This window comes from Ictalurus furcatus, chromosome 27 (assembly GCF_023375685.1).
Source record: "Ictalurus furcatus strain D&B chromosome 27, Billie_1.0, whole genome shotgun sequence".
NCBI classification, from domain to species: Eukaryota; Metazoa; Chordata; class Actinopteri; order Siluriformes; family Ictaluridae; genus Ictalurus; species Ictalurus furcatus.
The window spans coordinates 13,084,151-13,107,419 of record NC_071281.1 but is presented as its reverse complement, the minus strand read 5'-3'; the positions used below and the strand labels follow the sequence as shown (position 1 = coordinate 13,107,419).

The 23,269-nt window shown below is 37.4% G+C and overlaps 1 protein-coding gene across 1 annotated transcript in view; it reads right to left on the bottom strand.

The window, feature by feature from the left end:
- The window catches only part of gas2b (growth arrest-specific 2b), a 25,199-nt gene extending 2,203 nt beyond the window's left edge, over nucleotides 1–22,996 (bottom strand). Inside the window, exons 1-7 of the mRNA XM_053617080.1 lie at nucleotides 22,264–22,996; nucleotides 14,351–14,496; nucleotides 10,646–10,755; nucleotides 9,799–9,940; nucleotides 6,849–6,912; nucleotides 5,522–5,975; nucleotides 5,340–5,447 (exon numbers count right to left, since the gene is read on the bottom strand). Of these exons, the coding sequence (XP_053473055.1) occupies nucleotides 5,340–5,447; nucleotides 5,522–5,975; nucleotides 6,849–6,912; nucleotides 9,799–9,940; nucleotides 10,646–10,755; nucleotides 14,351–14,495 (1,023 nt within the window). The 5' untranslated portion in view covers nucleotide 14,496; nucleotides 22,264–22,996. The remainder of the gene's footprint in view (nucleotides 1–5,339; nucleotides 5,448–5,521; nucleotides 5,976–6,848; nucleotides 6,913–9,798; nucleotides 9,941–10,645; nucleotides 10,756–14,350; nucleotides 14,497–22,263) is intronic.
- Nucleotides 22,997–23,269: the final 273 nt, after the last annotated feature.

Below are 23,269 nucleotides of genomic sequence, written 5' to 3'. Positions count from 1 at the left end.
TAGTAGTAATAGTCATAGTATTAGTAGTAATAGTAGTAGTAATAGCAGCAGCAGTAGTAGTAATAGTAGTAGTAGTAGTAGTAGTAGTAATAGTCATAGTATTAGTAGCAATAGTAGTAATAATAGCAGCAGCAGTAGTAGTAATAGTAGTAGTAGTAATAGTCATAGTATTAGTAGTAATAGTAGTAGTAATAGCAGCAGCAGTAGTAGTAGTAGTAGCAGCAGAAGCAGCAGCAGCAGTAGTAGTAGTAGTAGTAGCAGTAATAGCAGCAGTAGTCGTAGTAATAGTAGTAGTAGTAATAGCAGTAGTAATAGAAATAGTAGTATTAGTACTTGTACTTGTGTCTTTGATGGTTTCTGGATTATAATCAATGATATTTCAAGCTCGAAAATATTCAATTTAATTCAATTCAATTTTATTTGTATAGAGCTTTTAACAATGGACACTCTCACAAATCATCTTTACAGAAATATATAAAATCTGGATATATCACGCCTGGCATGTGTTATTAATTTTATATATAAATTTTTTAAATTCTTTTTCTCAAGAAGGGCATCAATAGTTCTGGAGTCACCTATATGCATTATAGTGGCAGAACCCTCAATAAATAAACCTGTGGTTGACAAAATCATCCATTTTGTGTTTAGTGAAGAATGAGCCCCTTTGAGTAAGCCCATTTCTTTTGGAACAGATTAAATATTGAAAGCCTGCATCTCATTATGCTTTACTAAAAGGCAAATGAGAGAGAGAGAGAAAGAAAGAAAGAGAGAGTGCACTGTCAAAATCTCATTACGTTTAATGAAACACTGCCTCATGGCACCAGCTGAGCACCAGCTTAAGAATAATCCACACACACGCACACACACACACACACATAAAGATAGACAGACAGAGTGGAAGAGAGAGAGAGAGAGATATGAGCTTTACAATATGAGCTTTCCTAGACCCACCAACCCATGCACACACACATTAAGACTTTTTTTTTATTTTTCTTCAAATTTTCACCTGTGATACACAAACCTTCAACACCCTCTAGCATAGTGCAAGCACTGCCATGGCAACAGCAGTTGAACAATAAAAGGCAGATACAGAGATGAAAAGTGAAAGGTGGGGGAAAAGAGGGAAAGAGAGAAGACACCCCTCTGTCCCCAGAGACATTCAGAGCCCCCCTCCCTTCACACACACATACACACACACCCAGCCCCAAACCCCTCTTCTCTCCTCTCTCGCTATCAGACATAACCCCTTCATTAGAGAGCTGTTCCACTGCTGGTATTACAAGCAGATTTATTTCAGGGTTCCCCTCCCACTTCACGTCCCAATGGTCTGCTATGCATCCTAATCGACAGATTCACACACACACACACACGCATGCACGGTCTCGTGTTTCTAATATATGTGCTGTGTATATCAGCTGCTTTGAAACTGATTAACATGTCAGGGTAGTCAGTCTGCTCAAATTTGGCATGGATTAATTAAAGCAGATCCCTGTGTTTTGCCACCTCTTATTTCATCCAAACCACTAGATGTTAAATTAAATAAAACGCTATTTTTGTATTACATTTCAAAACCTGGACAAATGTTGCTTGCTGCTCTCTTATGCAGACCTTCGCCTTAATAATTCACAGCTTCATTGAATAATTGAATGGCGTCTGTATATTGGCCTTTCTTCCAGTGTTCTGCCCAGGAATACTGGAGAACAGGCTGTGCTGGCAACAGTGGCCGTGAATGCATTCGGATCAGCGTTTTGAGTTGTTGTGTACTGAGATATTGAACGATGAGTGCTCTGGTTCAGGGCCAACACACTCCCCATCCTCCACCCCCCTTCCACATTCACTCTCCAGTGTGGAAACTGATTCCAGTTTATTTTCCTCCTCCTTCTTTTCCAGCTGCAGTTCAAGTCACAGCCACTAGATGCCAGTCACTAGATGCAGTCGCTCGGTTCATATACGCCAGCATTCGTCAAGTTGAGAAGAATATCTCCCCAAGGATCACACGAAGCCTAGTAGAGATGTTCTAAATCAGGAGACAGACTGCTCCATCTCTGTGTCTATTTTTGTCTAATCACTTGCAGAGCGAGGGGTGTGAATGCAGACACCATCCAGAACTAGTGAAGAAACTGAGCAGGTAATCATAGCAAGTGGAAAAGACAGTAATTCAAGCATAATGACTGTTCATAATGACTGCCTAAATTCTTTTTGCTTTCTTCCCCTTATGTTCATGTTACCATCTAGGTTTTTTTTTATCCTTTAATGAAGTGATGTAGTGAACACAGGTGTGATGAACAGAGATGCAGATAAGCTAAAGGCAATATCTCCAGTATCGGAATCTCTTAACCATGTTTATAGTGCATTTGATAGATTTAGAAACAAATGGATGTATTATTACGATGTCAAAACGCAGATCATGTTAATTATAGATCTGTTAGGTATCTGTTAACAGGGATCTTGCTGATTATCTGATTCACATGAATGAGGTAGATATCACTCCTATTTCTGTTGCTGCAGCTCCATTATTGTCACATTTCCTTAATGCCGATTAACTGCTTTATGCATTGCTTTCTGTGCTTCTCACTGAAACATTCCCATTCAAATGAGCTAATGGATTTGTGTCTTTTTCATTCATGAAATCATAAAAGCAAAGCAAATACATCTCCCACACTCCTATTCAAAGAGGTATGGGATAAGAGACAGCATTAAAAGCTTTCTGATGGAGCCTCATCTCTTCTCTGGTTCTCCTGCTAATTGGCTCTATGACATAAAGAGACTGCTTTTCCTCCATAGTGGCAGCATGCAGGAGCCCTGGAGGACTCGTCTGATTGAGAAATCACAGAAGAGGAAGGAAGGAAGGGGCGGGACCAGCTAGAGACCACCATCATTTAACAAGCTTCCCTGAGTAATCACTCTGCTAATGACTTCAGCACTAAAATCAATAAGCAGGTTCCTTTTTACAACATGACACTGAACTATAAAGCTATAAACATGCTCCTAATTCGTGTATGGAAAATGTTGTTCCCTAAAGACCAGAAAGGCAGAGCTGTGAAATTTTATGCAAAGATAATCTAAAACTACATAACAAATGAAATACATACAAAACAGTGCCAAAGTCAAGGTAAATGATTAGTTCATCTTGAAAAGATGAACAAAGGAAGTCTAAAATTCTTGGCAAACTACAAGACAATAGGCAAAAAAGACTAAAATGAACAAAGATTAAAATGTTTAAATCAAACAAGAAACGAGTTGGAGAAAATAATTGTATTTTTATTATTATTTAAAAAATGTTTAAGGATAATTTGCCACTATTAAAATGTATTTATACTATTAAAATAATTATAGATTAAATACTAAGTAAATTAATATTTTCATATACATATACTATTTGCTTGTATTTATTTGAAATATGCCAAATATAATGCATACAATTAAAATGTCAATCATCGTTTTGGGAAAAATACAGATACAAAAGAGCCATATGTTTGCTGACCTGTACAAGAATGGTTATGGAGCTAAAAATTAGACAAACTATTTAAAGACACCACAGAGCACAATTATAATACAAAAAAAAGTGCTAAACTTGAAAAACTGCCAGTAACTGGGTACAAGAACATATTCAGCTTTGCACATTTTCATGAAGGGTGCCAATAATTCTGGAGTCGACTGTACATCCTTATAGGATTGTCAATACTTTGGAAAATAAAAAAGCTAACATCGAAACAGCAGAGAGAGCAGACAGAATGTGTCAGAAGGAATGAATGAATTCAATCTAAAGAGGACTAAATTAGTGTTGCTTCTTGCAGCTTTAAATGCTCTCCGAATGTCAGTCGTCTCTGGTTGCTGAGCAGCAGCTCATACTGATGTAGGCATGCTACAGACATCTATTCTTTCTTCAGCCGCGCAAGGCTAAAAGCACTGGTGTCCATAATTACACTGTATTATGTATTTTGACAGGTCAGATGTTTGTAAAACATACATATACTTATCGGTTTTAGCAGCTGTTAGGGCTTGTTTTGTGTATGTTTAGATGGTAGATGGTTATGAAATATAATAGCTAATCATGGAGCCATGTCTGCAACCAATATAGAAGGAAGTCCATAACAGAGCATGCTGCTGAAGTTAAGCTGTCTGTGGAATAGGCTGTTTAATGTATTGATCACTGGGACAGCACATAGAGATGGTGTGAGATAAATAAGAGGCATCTGATAAGTGTAATTGAGCATGTAATGGTTTGAGCAGGTCCCCTATTAGCCAAAGTGACAATGCTTTGAAGTGTTCATTAATGCCTGTTTCGTGAGTGGCTTTATTGAGTGAGGAAATAGCTGTCTGATACAATATTAATAGTCCCAAGATTGCTTTTTTGCCATATTTTTCTGCAAATATTTTTTTCATGGCTAATCCTTAAGCAAATTTGTGCAATATTTACCTTGAGAAAGCTTGTTAAAGGGTTTATCATCTGATTTTATTTATTTATTTGTTCCTTAACTCCATTCAAAACGTGTGAACCTTTTCTTCACGTTGCCAAGCAACCCAAGCTCCCACGAGTGTTTGCCTTTGAATGAATTCCACACATTTCCCTCTAACCCGGGTCCGAACTTACAAAATCTAAGAAGGATGGGCAAGAGAGAAACATGGCAACAAGACAAGCACTATTTGACATGTTGCTAATGCTTTAAATTAGAATGAAATTAACTAATATTATTTACAGTATTATTTTTCATTAACAAGCCATGAACTTTAGAATGAATAAACCATAAATAATATTAACAGAGTAAAAATGCTTGTAATTTCTTTTAATATAATTAACCAGTTAAGCTATATAATAAACATTTACATTAACCAATGAGTAAAAATCCACAAAAATCGATATGGCTGTGGTGGTGAACTAGCTGTTTTATAAGGCTGAACGGTAGTTTCCATTATTTACACCCAGTTATATTTAGTAACATGTAAATTAATTTATTCTTATTTATGTGGATGTATTATTAGTCATTGTAAAGAAATAAACTTTGGTTAATGCCAGTTTAATTATTTAATACATATACTTTAATGTACGTTGTTACTTTGTTAACATTATATTAAGGTTAGCTTAACCTTAATGAAATATTCACTCTTTAGCTTCATTATGCCATCCTTTATAGAGTAAAGTCTTGAGTATTAATACTGATCAGAAAAAAGAGATCAACAATTTTTTTCACTAAAATGCATTTTAACAAAGAATCTTCAGAGACTCAATGCGGAGATGTTGTGTGATCTGCATCTAAGAAACTGTTTTCAACCCTGACTGATTGATTATAATTAAGGTGCTTATGCAGAGAAGAAGGAAAACTCCGAGACATACTTACCCTCACGTACAGCACTTTATCCCCCATTCGGTAGCGGCCTTTGGGTTGTTTCTCAATGCAGAACCTGACTGCACATCTGCATGGTGGATCTTCTGAAATCTGCTTCACCTAGAACAGGATAGAACCTTTTGTACTATCCATTCAAATAAGCAATAATGAGCTTGTTGATCATTTCAACTTACTATATCATCCATTAGGCTGTCTTTGCTCTTTTTTCCATTGGATTTACTCAGGCGGTGTGAGGTGGAGGTGGGTGTGGGTGTTTGAACAGGTGACCGGGGATTGGGTGAGATGTGCTCAGGTTCAGGTTCAGGCTCAGGCTCAGATTCGGGTTCGGGTTCAGGTTCAGGCGCAGGTTCAGACTGCGGGACTGGGGCAGAGGCAGAGTCCGGAGGAGGGGATGGAGGGAGGTGGATGGATGAAGGTGGAGAGGCAGGTGGTGTGGATGGAGAGATGGAGGCAGGAAAAGGACAGAGCGAGGAAGAAGGAGGTGGTGATGGAGCAGGGGGAAAGAAAAGAGGACTGGAGGGGGATGGTAATGGTGAAGCAAAGAACATGGATGGGGATAAAGAACCAAACTCTTCTTTCGCAAGCTCTTTCTCCAGTTTGACCAAACCGGGTGGTTCAACACCATACCTGTGAGAAATGATTCACTCAGTGAGTGACACATCAGTGATTCACACTTTACTTTTACACATTCAATTTAAAGATAATCCAAAGACCATATAGGTAGGTTGTAGTGTCTGGTGTTCTTCAAACTATAAACATGCTTTTCATTAATGTTAGCCAGCTACCAGAGTTTAAAGCTAATCAAAGTTTTGATGATTTAAGTTTTACTGTAATTCAAATTATGCTGCACCACTTAAATGTTAACCATGGCTTAACTAATACTTAACTAATAAAATCTTAATCTCTGATTAAAACCCTGGCCTAGGGATTAATCCTGATTTCCTGCCATGATAGATTTAACTGTCTAAAATAGCAAACAGGAACAATATTATTCATGTTAATATCTGATGCTTATTTCTTCCCTTTTAAGTAAAGCTTAAGAATAAAAAACATGTTCTGTCAGAAACGCATTCAGTTAGTCCAGTGTGATTATTTTAAAAGACAAGGTGCAACTGGATTAAAAGAATTAAATCTTTAGGTTAAATCTTACACTTTCTTAGTGCGACCCAGTCTTAATGTAAGACCCTGACACAGAAAGAGCTGATTATACATAAACAACTAAAATACACTCTTGTCTGCTGGAAGGCTAAGAAATATTTATATTGAGAAATATAAAAGCTAAGAAACCTGAAGAACTACTGAGAGAACCTCTGGTGGACCCTACTTCCATCACTATTGGCCAGTAGCTACAGAGATCTAATTGACCTATTTGGCTGGAATGTAGAAACACATTGCTTCTTATGCTTAAATATTTCTTTTTTTAAAACTTTAACTTATTTTCAAAGTAAAATGTAAACAAGAAAATAAAAACATCTAAAAAGTAAAAAACAAAGCTCTTACTTTGAGGCAATTCTTCCCAGCTGCATGAGGCACAGGCACACATCCCGTGGATGCCGTCGAAGAACTAAAGAAACACACACACTGCATATCAACGATTAATAATTTGACTTAGAGGATCAATAATTAAGTTAAAAAGAACAACAGGATCCGGTCACTCAACATCCTCTGAAACTGAGGGAAGAGATGTGTTCCTCATTTTGATGTTTAGCATAAATAATCAATAGTCAGTAAGCTGAAGGACTATATAAGGAATAAATTATTGTAGGAAGCCAATAGTTGACGGGATGCTGTGATGTGGCCTGAAACGAAGTAGATTATTTTCCAATAACAGCATGTCCCAAAGCAGTTTATCCTTCTTATAGAGCACTAAATCATTTTTAGTAATTTTTATTAAAGAATGACATGGCATACTTTTTACCCATTTATAGCTATATTTAATAGTTCCACAAAAATCTGTTCCTATTAACACTTGTGTTATAGCAGCTATAAACAGTTGTTCCCTCACCTCCCACTCTTTTTTTCTCTCTCTAGAAGTTCAAAAGACATAACAAATTTAGCTTGTCAGGTTGCAAAGAAACCACAGTACTCTGTATTCTGACAAATGCTCTGTCCTGAAGACTTTCCGGTGCAGGGAAACTTAAATTGACAGCTTTAACTTTGACTGTTACAAACCTCTGATACTAGAGACGTCCATAATTGCTAAATAAACGTCTCCTCACACCATATCAACAACTGCACATTTTTAATTGTTCGCTATTGTTTATCCGGAACATCCTCCAAGTCTCTGTGCAAGCTGTTACTAAAGCATCAATATTAGAATTAGTGCCTCAATATAAACCTGTGAAATACAACTGGCACTACTGTCAGAGCTGCTGTTCTAGAAAATGAATAAACAGACCAAACAGATATGAGAATTCAGCAGCGCTGTTGTATAAGAAAGCTTTTTCAAATTGAATGTTTGTATAGATAAAGGAATCAGAGAGTGTCTTTGAGGTGTACATACAATCTCAAGATAAAAAAGGATAGAATGACACAATAAAATAAAGAATGTTACACGCTGGCAACCAACAGGATCAAGAGATGACAATCACAGCAAAAGATGTCAAAATTAAGAAGAAAAGCAATGACTCTCTTTTAAGTCTTGCCAATGCTCCAAATATCTGAGCATATATCATATCTTTAAAAAAAATATGATATGATAAAAAAAAATATGAGAACTGACGTGCTTTTCTGACTCCCTTTTGAGGCATAGCCCACATGCAAAACAAGCATGGTATTATCTCTTTAAGTAACACGGTATTATCTATTTGAGAGAAGGATGGCTCATGTAGAGAAGTGAACTCTTTTTTTCTTTTTTGTTTGTAAAGAAACTGTGTTGAAACAGGACTTAAATGCATTACTTGGAATTAAAACCAAAAGTGTCGTTGTTAACATCTGTTTTCTCATGAAATTATTTGTATTGTGTTTTTTATTTATTTATTTTTTGTTTGGTGCTTTTTTTTTTAGGAAAAAAAACACAGTAGAGCCGGAAGTTCCAGGACTTTTCTATACATCTTTTCAAAACAAGGTCTTGTTCTATTCACCATTTATAAACAGATACGTGTATTGAAGGACTGGAACACTGACTCTTTCTCTCTTTCTTATTGTTTTCACACATATAATCCTTTCCTTCCTCTTATCCTGTGCTTTTCATTCCCTTTTCTTCTCATCCCAACAATATTGTCCTCATTTTTCTTTGTTTCCTTTTTTCACTATATTTTTTCATCAAACATGTTCGAATGACAGCACGGCCCGAAAAGGGTCACGAGAAGACCTGCTGATACTGAACTGCCATTCAGCTCTATTCCCAGTGGAGAGCATATGAGGAACGCGAGACAGAGAGATAGATGGAGAGAGAGAGAGAGAGAGAGAGAGAGAGAGAGAGAGGCCAAGAAGCGAGGGGGGGGAGGGGGTCTGGGGGTTCTGTCTCCATGCCAATGCCTCAGGTTTAACAATATCATCAAAGCCAAACCATTATGCAAAATATACTATTTATGTGATATTTAATTAAGAAAACAGATAGAACCCTATACATGCTAGAGAAAAAGGAAAAAAGACAGGGACAGGGAAATAGTAGTGTGAGTTTACAATGATAAGTGTGAAGAGTGGGTTGGACCAGGCAGATGTCTCAGTCGTGGAAATGAGTATCGTACACTTGGCACAAACTCATTATTTGTACTGAGAGACAGGAACAGCACAATAAGGTTCTTATACAGCATTCATTGGCATCAATGTAATTCTCACTGTTTTTTTCTTTTTTGTCACTACAACTCCTTGGTTTCAGTGATACATTTGATTTAGCTTGCATGAATGTTATTTACTATTATGGACACATAAATAGCTACTTTAATTATTGTTTACAATAATGCCACATTGTATTATACTTTGAAACAGAGTGCACAACTATATTTTTAGAGTACTACATACTACCAATATTTTAATGTAGAAACTTACTGCTGCAATTTTACAGTTGTTTTGTAAAATTGTTAATACCAAATATACCACTTTATCCTGTTCAGGGTCACAGTGTATCTGGAGCCTATCCCGGAAACACCAGTCCATCATGGAGCACCATGCACACAAACATTCACACACTCATTCACATCTATGGACAATTTAGCATAGACAATTTACCAACAGGCATGTGTTTGGAATGTGAGAGGACACCGGAGAACTCACAAGGACATGGGATGAACTTGCACAGAAACTGGACACAGACAGTAACCCGAGTTTAGGACTGACTCACTGCGCCACCGAGCTGCCTTGCGTTTTTTAATATTTGAATATAATTATTAGTTGTATTTGTATAGTTAGTTGATTTTGACTGGTTTGCGAGATTTCATTTTTTGCTGGTACCTTGAAACGCACACTCTATTTTTATAGGAAATTCTCAAACGTCAGAAATACTTACCCAGATCGTCTGACTCAAAAAGATGGGATGAGCCTACGCCGATTTTACGGCACCAGTACAGGAAGTTGGCCGTGTTGTCTCGGGCAAAAAATGAACCAGGAGCTGCATCAGCTCTCCAGTGAATCACACGCCGTATGAAAGGCTATAAAACACACAGCAAACAAGCGTAACAATAATATGCCATTAACGACTAACACATTTACAATCATCTTAATAGGCATAATAATATATAAACAGGAAAAGTAGTCTCACTGAAAACCTCTCTGAAAGCTATATATTTTACAATAAGCACATTTAAGCACATGTTCTTCTAAACATTCCAGCTTCATTATCTGCTTTTTTTGCTTAGCACTGAGCAGATGATGAAAAGAAGAGATGCAGACAGAAGCAGCAGTAGGGAAGAGTGAGCACAGCAAACAGCACACAGATGGCTCATAAGATGGGGAATAAAACCAGCCAAGGACTTTTTATTCTCTCTATTCTTTAGTGTGATCTGTTCTATCCATAGTCTGCATCCATTAAATAGCTAAATAATTCGAGGAATCACTGCCATCAGCAGGTTAAATGTGTGGCTATTTCCATAAATGTTTATGTTTATGGAATATATGTTTAAATTGCTAACATCTGAGATGAGTCTTAGATATAGCTCAGTATTATATATACCTCAGTTATGTTGCTGTAATGATACAAAAGAAAGCCATGCTCAATAAACAGCAAAAACCTCAGAGATTAATAAACATCGACCGCATTAATCTGAGTCCTGCTAGAGACAAATGAGTCTCAAATGAGACTCTGTAGTTGACTGAGCTGCATTTGACGGTTAACATAAGTGTTTTGGTGTGAGCACCTTGCCATTGTTAGCCAGAATCATCCTCTCCTGTAACTCTTCAGCCAGCTGGCAGAGCACAACTCCAGTCTCCAGCATTTCCATGAAGTTCTCCGCTGTTATATTCATTCCTGAATAATTAAACAGACATGGAGATTCAGAAACTGTTAATCAACAGTGATTTGGAATTGGCATTATATTGTAAAAGCTTGGAACAATTTGCATTAGGTTTATACTGAAAACTATAAACAGCATCTTGGAACAGAATTAATGACCATGGTCCGTCTGAATACTTGATTCTGATTGGCTGGAAGGTGTGAGTTCAAACCAAATAATGCACAGGTAGTCCAGTTTAATCATCGTTCTAAATTAACGTGCTGCCTATAAACAATTGTAACCATAGTAGCATACAGTTATAGTTGCATATAGTAATTAAACTCATAGCTTCATTATTAGAAGAGATGTGGCACAGATGCAGGTAATTCACAGTCACTCTCTTTCTCTCTCTCTCTCTCATAACTATTTATTATAATTCATTCAAATAAATGTAATCTTATCGCACCACTTTATCTCTTTGTATGAGATAAAGTGTGAGCGGGCAGAATTCTAGACCTAACGACCCGTGTAAAAAAATAACTAACAAAAATTAACCATTATCTTTACCCTTTCAGTCAGATTTTACACTGAAAACATTAATGACAACTATAACTTGTTAATGCTGTCAAGTGACTACGGTATAAGCAGGATAATCCATGGCTAGGTATGCATTACACGATTTTAATGCACTCCACTTCGCGTCTGGTGGTTCTTTGCCTCCACAACATGCATTAAAATTGTGTAATGGACACTTAGCCATGTATTATCCTTCACAAATCATTCCCAAATGCTTCTTTAAAAAAAAAACCATACAGTCATGTGGAAAAAATAAGTATACCCAATGGAAATAGCTTTTTTGACATATTTGGACAAGCAAACATTTGATCATCTTTGAAACAGTGCCTATTAATAAAGTTTATATACTTGAACAAATTAGATTTTTTAATTTTTTAATTTATTCAACAGAAATATCAATAGATGTGATATTCTTCTGTGGAAAATGTATTTACACCCTTGGCCTCAGAAGTTAGTATTACCCCATTTAGCAGAAATAACTTTTTGTAGGCGTTTTGCATAATTGTCCACCAGGCTTGCTGGAATATATGACCACTCTTCCATGCAATATTCTTTCAGTTGCAAGATGTTTGACGGTTTCTGCCATGTACTTCCCGTTTCAGATCCCCCACAACATTTCAATGGGATTCAAATCCAGGCTTTGACTAGGCCATTCCATAACCCTCCATTTCTTCTTTTTGAGCCATTCCTTGGTGGATTTGCTAGTGTGCTTAGGATCATTATCCTGTTGTCCTTTTGAAAGGTCGACTTTCTGTTCAACTTCAACTTTTGGACAGACGGCCTCACATTATCTTCAAGCACTCTTTGATGTGATGCAGAATTTGGTCTGCGCCAAACATGTCGGCTGTTACTGTGGCCAAACAACTCTATCTTTGATTCATCTGTCCAGAGCACATTATTCCAAAAGGCCTGGTCTTTGCCTCTATGTTCATTGGCAAACTGTAGTCTTGCTATAATGTTCTTTTCAGACAGCAAAGGCTTTTTCCTGGCACACCTCCCATGCAGGTCACATTTTTGCAATTTCTTTCTGTACAAGCATGCACTTTGAAACCAACACCTGCAAGACTTACTAGCAGATCCTGTGACGAAATTTTGGGGTCCTTGGAGACTTCTTCTTGCATCACACGGTTTGCTCTTCGGCTGAATTTGTTGTTCTGGACAAATTGGGAGTTGTTTGAAATCTGCGCCACTTGTAGATGTTTTTCCTTACAGTGGAATGATGTATTTCAAATAATTTGAGATCTTTTTAAATCCCTTGCTAGACTCATAGGCATCCACAACCTTTTTTTTATGAAGGCCTTACTCTTTAGATGACACAACACACCTCAATAACAAAGGGAACACCAGACACTAGATGTTCTTTATTCATATATATTTATTCATATTCTTGCCTGATATATAAGGTTTCCATATGCACAAACCTAAGAATATAAATGGGCTTGAAATGTTCCAATGGTCCATCTACAAGTGTCTCTAACATTATTTGACTTTACAAGAAAAGACTATTGTCTTGGGTGTATGGGGATGGGGTTAGGGGAAGGGTCAACAAAATTAACATTAACTTAAATTAAAAATAATTTTACAGACTAAAGAAACTGTAATAAAAAAACTATGCATGGTTTACATGCTCAAGAACCACTCAGTGCATTTGGTGTTGTTTTTAGATATTCTTTTATGCACATTTTCATCTATGTCTTTCCAGATAACAGGGAAAGGTCTGCACAGCGTGTGTGGTGCTATAAAATCCTTTCTCCTCCATAAATCCCAATCCCACTGTTCTCTCTAGCTAGTGTTGCATTCTTCCTCTGACTCAAGCATACTCACAGGTGCTTAGAAACATTCTTTTAGTATGTTGGCTGCAAGCATAACCCCTCTGCTCTCCAACTTCTCATGGGCATGCAGATGCATTCTAGGGCCTGGGTGTTAAGTGTACACTCACAGGAATTGGGCTTCAAGCACCGGAGCTGTACATGAAGGATGAAGAGGTGGTGCCTAGGAGGCATCAAAGGAGGCAAACCACAACAAAACCAGACACGTAAACAGGCGCTGGTGTACAGAATGCCACGGATGATCATTAACTGCTTCCCCTCAGAGAGAGGGAGATGTTGTGTATGTGCCCTCCTGCAGTTTGCTGTGCCCACATGGCCATACCAGCACTGTGAGATCATCCTGGAACAGACAGTGTGTGGCAGAAAAAAGGGACGTAGTGTAGATGTGTATGTGGTTAAAGAGAGAAGGGCTGGTTGTTGGTTTGCATCTACAATGAGGCCTCTGATGTTTGAATAAGCTAATATGGAAATAAGCCTCGAAGTCTGTATGCAAAATGACCAACAGGCATTTCTACAACTCTCTGTGGTTCTTATGTTTATAATACCATGCTAGCTTCTGACTTCCTCAACCTTACAACTGTCTCTCTGTGTCAAAGCATTCAGACAAGCAGTGGCAAGTCCTGAATTATTTGTAAAAAGCAAATATGGTTGTTAGAATACCTGCAGATCTTTTTTGTTTTGCATTGATTCCACATACAGGGGGATTTGGGCAATTTGGGTAATCCCGTTTGTCTGAAAACATCTGATACTGGCCACAATTTCAGATCATCCATATCTGATGGCTTGTTTTTTTTCTGGAATTTAAAGGTGGCATAAGTGATTTTTTAAGAGTGATCATGTTTACACTTTTTTTTTATAATAGTATGTCAGCTGTCAGTAACATTCGCACAGAGGAAAGAGTAAACAAAAAGAAGTCCACCATCCAATCTTTACTTTCCTGTTAATTACATTTCCTGTCAGTTCATATCCTACCCTGCCCTGTATTCAGACATTCAAGCCTAAATGTGTTTTCAGGGCGTGGTTTTAGAGGAAACAATAAGGGAGGAGCTTTATTTGTTTGAGTTTTGAGTTTCAAACCAACCTCAGCTAACATCCAACAAAATCAATGACTGTACCTTTAACTACGTCTTCTTATGTCTTCTTGCATGCACACTAAATATTTTGGGAGGTTATTAATAAAACATTCCTATAATCTATCCTGCTACTCTGAATTTCACTGCCTTACCCAGAATAGTGTTGAGCCACAGAGCAAGGTCTTCCTTCATGGGAAGTAGGCTGGCTTCGTGCCTGCTGGCCAGCCACTCACTGTACTGATGCAGGCAGGAGAGGTCAGGAACACGCTCCCGACGGACACTGAACGGCCCATACATACTGAAACACAACCCACACAAGGCCAGACTTGCTTTAATACACATACATACACATGATACAGTTAAAAAAGGATTCAAATACCTGAGTCTACAAGCTTCCTTGCAGTGATAATAGTGTGATCAGTGACTAAACCAGGAAATACTTATATATGATGACAGATCACTGGTGGCTTTTAATTAGGAATATTTGCATATACATCCATAGGTAGAAATAGTGTTTGTTTTTTATTAATTGGTACAAAAACTAATACATGTAATATGTATTGCAGTAATACAGTATGTAATACAGGTTGTCAAAATGAATTTCTCCATAAGGATTCAAAATTCATTGTTCTTAAAATAATTAGTAGAGCATTGTAACTTTTTAGTAAAACCAGTCGTATTGAATAAAGTAAATGTTTGCTATATTTTCCTCATCCATAACAGAACAAGGAGGAAATCAATAGTATTAGATATTAGAAATAGTAATATGTAGGAAGACAGTGAGATACATTTCCATTTCACAGATTTCAAAGATTTCTAAGATAACAAATACATTTGTGTCTGTTTTAAGGAGCACATGCTTATATATATATATATATATATATATATATATATATATATATATATATATATATATATGTGTGTGTGTGTGTGTGTGTGTGTGTGTGTGTGTGTGTGTGTGTATATATATATATATATATATATATATATATATATGAGCATATATATATATTTGTAGACACAGACTTTGACGTTTGGATCCTTTCAAGGCTGCTTCATTACATACAATGATCACACTGAAAGCCATCCTTTCACTATTGACTGAAACTACGTTATGGGTTCATCATAAAACTACAGTATATTTATTTAGAGACCTCCACTATTTATAGTGTGCATATGCAGCTAACAGAACCAATGGATTCAGTCCAATTTCATGTAAAAATAAACAAAAAAATACCTGATGGTATATGACATACAGCAATGAAAGAATTGAATGGAAGTCATTTTTGGCTTGGGTAAGGAAGCATGCTGGTCACGTCTGTGACTTTCTCAGTAGGCTACTGTCTGATCAGACCACACTCGGGTTTATACCACGTCTAATGACCCAGAAATACTGTAGAAACTGGAACATAGTGCACTACAGCCTGGTTCAGAAAGCAGGATATGAAAATGTAATGAAAAAGTCCAGCTGTGTGATGCCTAACATTCATTATCTCTGAGGATGAGGGATGTATAAAGCAGGGACTTGCTCTTAAACTTTTTTCAAAGTTTAAGAATAAGTGTAGGATAAACCTGACAGCTCTTAAGCAGTAACACATCATGTGCAGCACAATCTTGTGCATTAAAACATGTACAGTTTCCCATGCTAAATAAATATACACAAGCCTCACTTCACCAAAACACCCAAATACCTGCTTCAGTGTTCCTATTCATTAGGAAAAGATTTAGTGGTTAAGACCTTTGCCAATTCCTAACAACTGACGCCTACTGCTTCCACACTCAGACAACCATTCATCATGGGGGTCTTAATGTACGTAGCAAATCATTTTCCCACTTCCTGCAACTGCTCTGCTTTACTTGAGACAGGGAAAAGAAAGCAGACACCTGCGGGGCAGATGTGTGAGATCCAAACAGGAGCAGACAGGAATGATGGCAAAAAACAAGCCCCTATTTATTTTCTTAAAGCCTGTAGAGTATGAGTTGCAGTGAGGAGAGGACACAGATGTAGAGATGTATGAACACAGAGAAGCAGGTAGTGAACAAACACCCTCATGATGTCTACAACATCAAGGAGAGGTGTTGAACCTCTCAACCTGTAATGGGACTCTAATGACTTGGGCATTTGCAAATGTTAAACAAAGTCAACTCAGGTTCTTATCTACAGATTCTGAGAAGGATATGGGTAATGCTGCAACAACATGGCTGTGTAAATACAGGTAAAATATAAGCAACAAGAGTCACACAGATATAGACAGAGATTTTGAAGCTTGGACCTAATCACATTTATCGTTAGGCATGGTGGATACGGGGGGGAAAATAACCTTTAAAACTCACTAGAGGAATGTTTTAATGTTTTAAAGACAAGAGGACCAAACCAGATCCAAGTAGGTTGAAGAACAAAGTGAGATTAATTTGACACATGTCCAAGCTGAACTCTGGCCAGTCGGCAGGGCATGGGAAGCGCACACAGTAGCAATACAGCATACAGGTGCTAGATTCGCACCTAGACTGATGCCCAGCTCAGCATGGACAAGAGTGTAGGCAGAAGTCTTTAACCCAACCAGCACACATAAAAAGACTCTGTGTCCACACACACACTCCTACGCACATGTGTAAAAATGTATTAAGCACATGTAGGTGCAAGCGCACTACACAGCTCTAAACATTATAGGTCATTGTAAATTGAACACACAATAATACGCACAGATGTCGGACAGCACACAAACTAAAACAACACCTGTGGAAAATAAAGAACTGCACCAAAGCTGTTTTTACTGCAACCATCAATAGACAAAATGCTATGTAATACACACTGTGAACAGTGTAATTGTGTACTGTATATCTCTGGTAAACACGCAGGGCTCATTCACACTGGGTATTAATGGTGTACATGGAATACACACAATGAACATGTTATGATCCCATCACTCAAACCACTTTAAGAGGTTGTCGGTTGTCATGGTCATATAATACAGTGTACATTTTATTTTGTGGTAGACTGAAGACATTTGGGTTTGAGATCAAAAGATGGATATGTGAAGAGAGTTTTAAATTTCAGCTTTTATTTCCTGGTATTTATATGTAGATGTGTTAAACTACATAGTACATTTTATATCAGACCACCGAATTTGTGGGTGAGCAAAAATATTAAAACATATGATAGACAGGTCAGTCCATACAGAAAGTTGTTTTGTGATTAGTGCAGACAAAAATGCTTGATTTTGCTTCAAAATTTGCAATTTTTTTTTGTTTTGTATTGTTTTTTTGCAGAAAACTTGAATTGCCGAAATTGCATTTGCAAGAAATTGTTTTGCACGGTCTTTCAGAGTGATGTATGTTGGTAAATGAGACCTTTTAATTGTACTCAGAGGGCTTTGGCTGAATGCATGCTGTGATGATGTCACATGATGCATTATGGCTCAAATATGTGGAAAATCTTCAGTAATTTTGAAAAATTGCAAGCTCCTCCGTATATTGCGGAGTTTGCTTGATTTTACGTTAATTTTTGCGATCACAAAATTGCTAAATCCTGGAGGGACTGACAGGCGTTTCTTTTTATCCAGGGTGCCCTGTTAGACTGATTGTTCAAACAATAAATAGCTCTGAACATCTACTCTTGGTTTTAGCCATCAGTTTCACCTGTGAAGACTGCATTTTATGTTAAAATAGGATAAGCCAAATGAAGATCAGACAGCTGTCTATGGGAGAAAAGTAAGCCATTTTGACGCTGAGGAAAGAGGGAAAATCTATCAGAGCCATTGCATAAACACTGGGCATCATCAATACAAAAATTTGGAATGTCCTAAAAAAGAAAGAAACCACTGGTGTACTGAGCAGCAGACACCAAATGGGTCAGCCAAGGAAAACAACAACAGCTGATTACAGAAACACTGTGAGAGCCCGGAAGAAAAACCCCAAAACAACAGTCAGTGACATCACCAACAACCTCCACAGGGCAGGGGTGAAGGAATCACAATCCACCATTCAAAGATTTTGAGAGCAGAAATATTGAGGCCATACCACAAGATGCAAACCACTCATCCGCAATAAGAATCAGAAAGCCAGATTGGAATTTGCAAAGAAATACAAAGATGAGCCACAAAAGTTTGGAACCAAGACTAACCTAGACCAAAGTGATGGAAAGCCTAAAGTGTGGAGAACGAAAGGATCTGCTCATGATCCAAAACAAACAAGCTCATCTGTGAAACATGTTGGAGGTAGTGCCATAGCGTGGGCTTACATGGCTGCTTCTGGAACATCAGAATGATAATCAATGATTTGCATTTAATAGCACATACTGAAGTGTTTTATTCCTCTCATATCTAAGCAATTTGTCAATGGTTACATTTATAGTAATTAAACAATGACTCATTATATGTTTTATCATGTATAGTTACATTTAATGTTGTGGAACATCTGTGACTGGGACATCACTTACGATTCAGCAGCTATAAACAGCCATTCTCTCAACAGCCTCTCAGTTTCTCCCTCTCTTGGAGTTAATAAGACAAGAAATGCAGCTTGTCATGGAGCCAAGAAACCACAAACTATACAGGAAGTACAAACTTCTCTACCCTAAAGTTTTGGAAAACTTAAAGTTACATCTTAGCTTTGTTGGGGATTTGATTCCCGGCTCCGCCATGTGCATGGAGTTCGCATGTTCTCCACATGCTTTGGGGGTTTCCTCCCCCAGTCAAAAGGCATGCGTTGTAGGCTGACTGGCATTTCCAAATTGTGTATGTATGTGTGATTGTGCCCTGCGATGGTTTGGAATCGAGTCCAGGGTGTCCTTCTCTATCCCATTTCCCTGGAGTAGGCTCCAGGCTCCCCTGCAATAAGCGGTATGGAAAATGGATGGATGGATCTTGTGACTCTTTTCTCTGCCCAGCTTCATTTACTCTGCAGATACTGTTCACACACATTTGAAAACTTCAAAATCGATACCAAAACCTCTCAGATCACTCCCGCTATGCCTAAGTTCCTTGTAGCTGTCCGTGAGTTCTGTGAGTTAATTCATTTGATGTTAGTTTCTCTGACTTTGTATGAAGTAAGTTGTATCAATTTGATGTTTTGATGGAGGCGATCGTAACTAGACTTTAGAACACTTCTGAGTACTGCTGATGAACACTGTGTTTTATAGACAGTTGATGAAAACTTACATTAACTTCTGTTAACACTAATCAAGGTCACTAAGGAGTGGTCTTATTTGGTTGATTCAAATAAGACCTGATTCAGAACTGCAAGAATATAGACTTATAATGTTAAAGAGAAGTCTGTTTACTGTTGATTTTTAAACAAAAAATGTCAGAAATTGGCATGATGATAAATAAGCATGATTTCAGTGTTGGATAAAATAATCATGATTTTCATTTTAGCCATCATTGTGTAGGTCTAGATAAGAAGAACATCTGCCATATGATATTTTGTAAAATGTAAATGTAAATGAAAAGACATATCAAGAGACTGTCAATGTTGTCACCTACTGCACCTGTCCAAACAGTCACAGTCATAAATTTCATGAGAGGCACAAACTGTTTTCAAATCAGTGCTCTTATTCTGAGCCATTTGAAAGAGATTTTTTGATGGTCTGCTTTAGAATTAAAGCCTACTCCAAAACACAACATGAAACCCTCCAGGGCAAATCCTTTGAAAGAGCCATGAGCTTTCTGGCACATTGTGCTCTATGTAAACTACAGAGAAATAAAGGTTGTATCCAGGTGGTATAACACAAACTGTTCTAATATCAAATACACCAACTTGATCTGTATCATATCATGACAGCTCAAGTATTTTTCGCTCAATATTTTCTGCATTGTGTCTGTGGAACTTGAGCTAGTAACAGAGGCATTAATAATGACAGTACTGCCTTTGACAGCAAAAACAGTGTAAATGAAACTGTAACACAGAGAGCTCACATAGCTTCAGAGCAGGAAAGCTGAGATGGAATAAAGAAACAGGATATAGCTGAGATTCATTAATGGGTTATGTAATGTTCAGTCTCTGATGTTTAAACCAGACTTTCACAGCTTGCTGATCTTTCATGCCACATATAAACTGCTCAGTATTAGTTTCATACACTTATGATTCATGAATGATACCATTGAGCATAAATTACAAATGAAGTCAATAAAAGAGAATATTGTACCAAATATAAATCCCCTTTATCCTAAAAGTGTCTATGCATTGCAAACATTGCATTGAATGTCTAGTGTGATAACAGATGTGGTTGTTATCAACAAACAAAGTTCAGATTTTAACCTAAGATTTGCAAATCAGGTTCAGCCTCTAACCAGGAAAGAAGAATCAACTAAACATTCATAGACATATTTCTGCAGTTCTAAATGACAGTGAGGTTTTGTGTGTGTCAGTGGAAAACCATACCAATGCATTCCATGAATGAACTGCAAATGTAAAAAAAAAATGTCATCACATAATCCTATGAGTATATGAGCAATTATCTAATCAGACAATCATTTAGCAGCAGCGCAACGCAAAAAATAATTCAGATACAAGTCAAGGGCTTGAGGTAATCTTCACATCAAACATCAGCATGAAAAAAACGTGTGATCGCTGTGACTTTGATCATGGTATGGAAATTGGTACCAAGTAGGCTGGATTGAGTATTTCATAAACTGCTGTTCTCCTGGGATTTTCACATACAATGGTCCCAGAGTTCACACAAAATGGAGTGAAAAACAAAATAATACTGAGTGAGCGATAGTTCTGTGGGAGGAAGCACCTTGTTGATAAGAGAGATCAGAGGAAAATGGCGAGATTGGTTCGAGCTGCCAGGAAGGATATAGTAACTCAAATAATCACAACCGTAGTGAGCAGAAAAACATCTCAGCATGCACACAAACACTAAATCTTGAGGTGGATGGGCTACAACAGCAGAAGACCACGTCAGGTTCCATGTCGGTCCATGTCTGCCTCAAGGTCAGACATGTTGTGCATTGTGAAATGCTTTTCTGCTCACTACAATTGTACAGAGTGGTTATCTGAATTACTGTAGCCTTTCTGTCAGCTCGAACCAGTCCGGCCATTCTCCATTTACCTCTTTCATCAATAAGGCATTTCCTTCTTCAGAAGTGTCTCTCACTGGATGTTTTTTTCTTTATTGTGCCATACTGTGTAAACTCTAGAGACTGTGGTGACTCAAACTTCCAGGAAATCAGCAGTTACAGAAATACTTAAATCAGTCCATCTGGTACCAGCAATAATTTTAGCCACTATCTTTTTAGTTATAGTAAAAAAAAAAAAAAAAATAGTAACAAAAAATATATACTTTTAAAAACTTGATCCTGTTTTTCTTTCTAAGGAACCTGCACTACAGGCAGGACTGAAATAAATAAATAAATAAATAAATAAGCCTGCGTGAATAATAATTAAAACCACCTGTTCAAGATGTGGGGCATGCAAGTGTGATAACACAGCCACGAAAAGATCAAGTTTTGTCACCAATAGATCCCAAGAATCCAAGAGTAGACTGGTTGTTTTCTCAAGCAACTTTGAACCATCAGGATTAAGGAATTAAAATTTCCTGTAGCGTGACATTTCAACCGAAATGATCGACACATTGATGATATCTCTGTTAAAGAGGCTGGAGGTCAACGGTGGACATACATATTATATCTTTAAACTTTTATTTTCATTATTAATATCATTAAAAAAAAAATTCCATATCTTTTGTACATAATACAGTAAATGTCTTATTGTCATATCCTATCATTTAAATGTCTTTCGCATTTTGTCCTAATGTTATGCAAACTATTGCATTTATGTATTGCTGTATATCTACACTGCATTTATAATACAGTTAGCAATTGTTTTGGAAATACCCCTCTCCACCCCCCCTCCTTCCATGCTTGGGTTCTATATATGCTGCTTCCAACAAGGGATTAATAAAGTGTCATCTTTTCACCATGCCTAAAACCATTATATTAACAGTATTGCCATACCTAAATGGATGTGTAAAATTTATTTACAGGTACATTTTACAGTGTAAATCCTGAACTATGCACAGTTCAACAATAAGTTAGATGCAAAACAGCAGTACAAAACTTACCTTGATCAAGTTCTCCTCAGCTATGTGTAACTCCAGCCAGTCTGCTGTGCAACACACTGTCTGCGTCCAGGTTTCACCTCATACAGCTGTTAGAAGTCGCTGAGTCAGTCGTGGTGCTTCTCTCAACCAAATCTCTCTGCCTCCGTCCCAAACCGCGTGCATAATACAGCAAAATAGGCAGGCTACCTATGGTCACTATGGTAACGTAGCGTGGCCGGCTGTTTTGACAGGATCCTATGTAGTGGAGTAGTGTGCGGTTTGGGACGCAGCCACAGTCATAGACTTTGAGGAAGTGCTCGGAAACGGAGTGAACTTGAGAGGCTTGTAAAGTTGTGCGGCATCACTTATTTTGTTTTTGACACAATACCAAGAAATATCAACACCAGTACTCGGATACAATTACTCTTTCTTGGTACATAAAACAATGATAAACTAGTAAATGTGGGCATCAGAAGTCTTACCTGAAAGCCTTTAAAATAAAAGTGTAGGCTATGACACTATGAGGTACTTCACAATACACATTTTTTATTGTAGGAAATGTATTGTGTCCTGCTTTCTGGTCAAATTATACATACATACATCATACATACATACACACATGCATCATACATACATACATACATACACACACATACATACATACATACATGCATCATACATACATATACACACACATACATACATACATACATACATACATACATCATATGTACCTACATCATGCATACATACATTCATACATAGGCCTACAAACACACTTTCATACATATATCATACATAGGCCTACATGTGTGTGTGTGTGTGTGTGTGTGTGTGTGTGTGTGTGTGTGTGTGTGTAAAAAATAATAATTATAAGTAGCCTGTGTAGGTTACGGTTGATGCCTGGATTATCTCTACAGGTGGACAATCTGCCTTCCTTCCTTGTGTCTGCTCTAAATCTTAATCTTTTCTGTGCTGACTTTCAAATACTTAAACAGGGTTGACGATATCAAACTAACATTTGAGG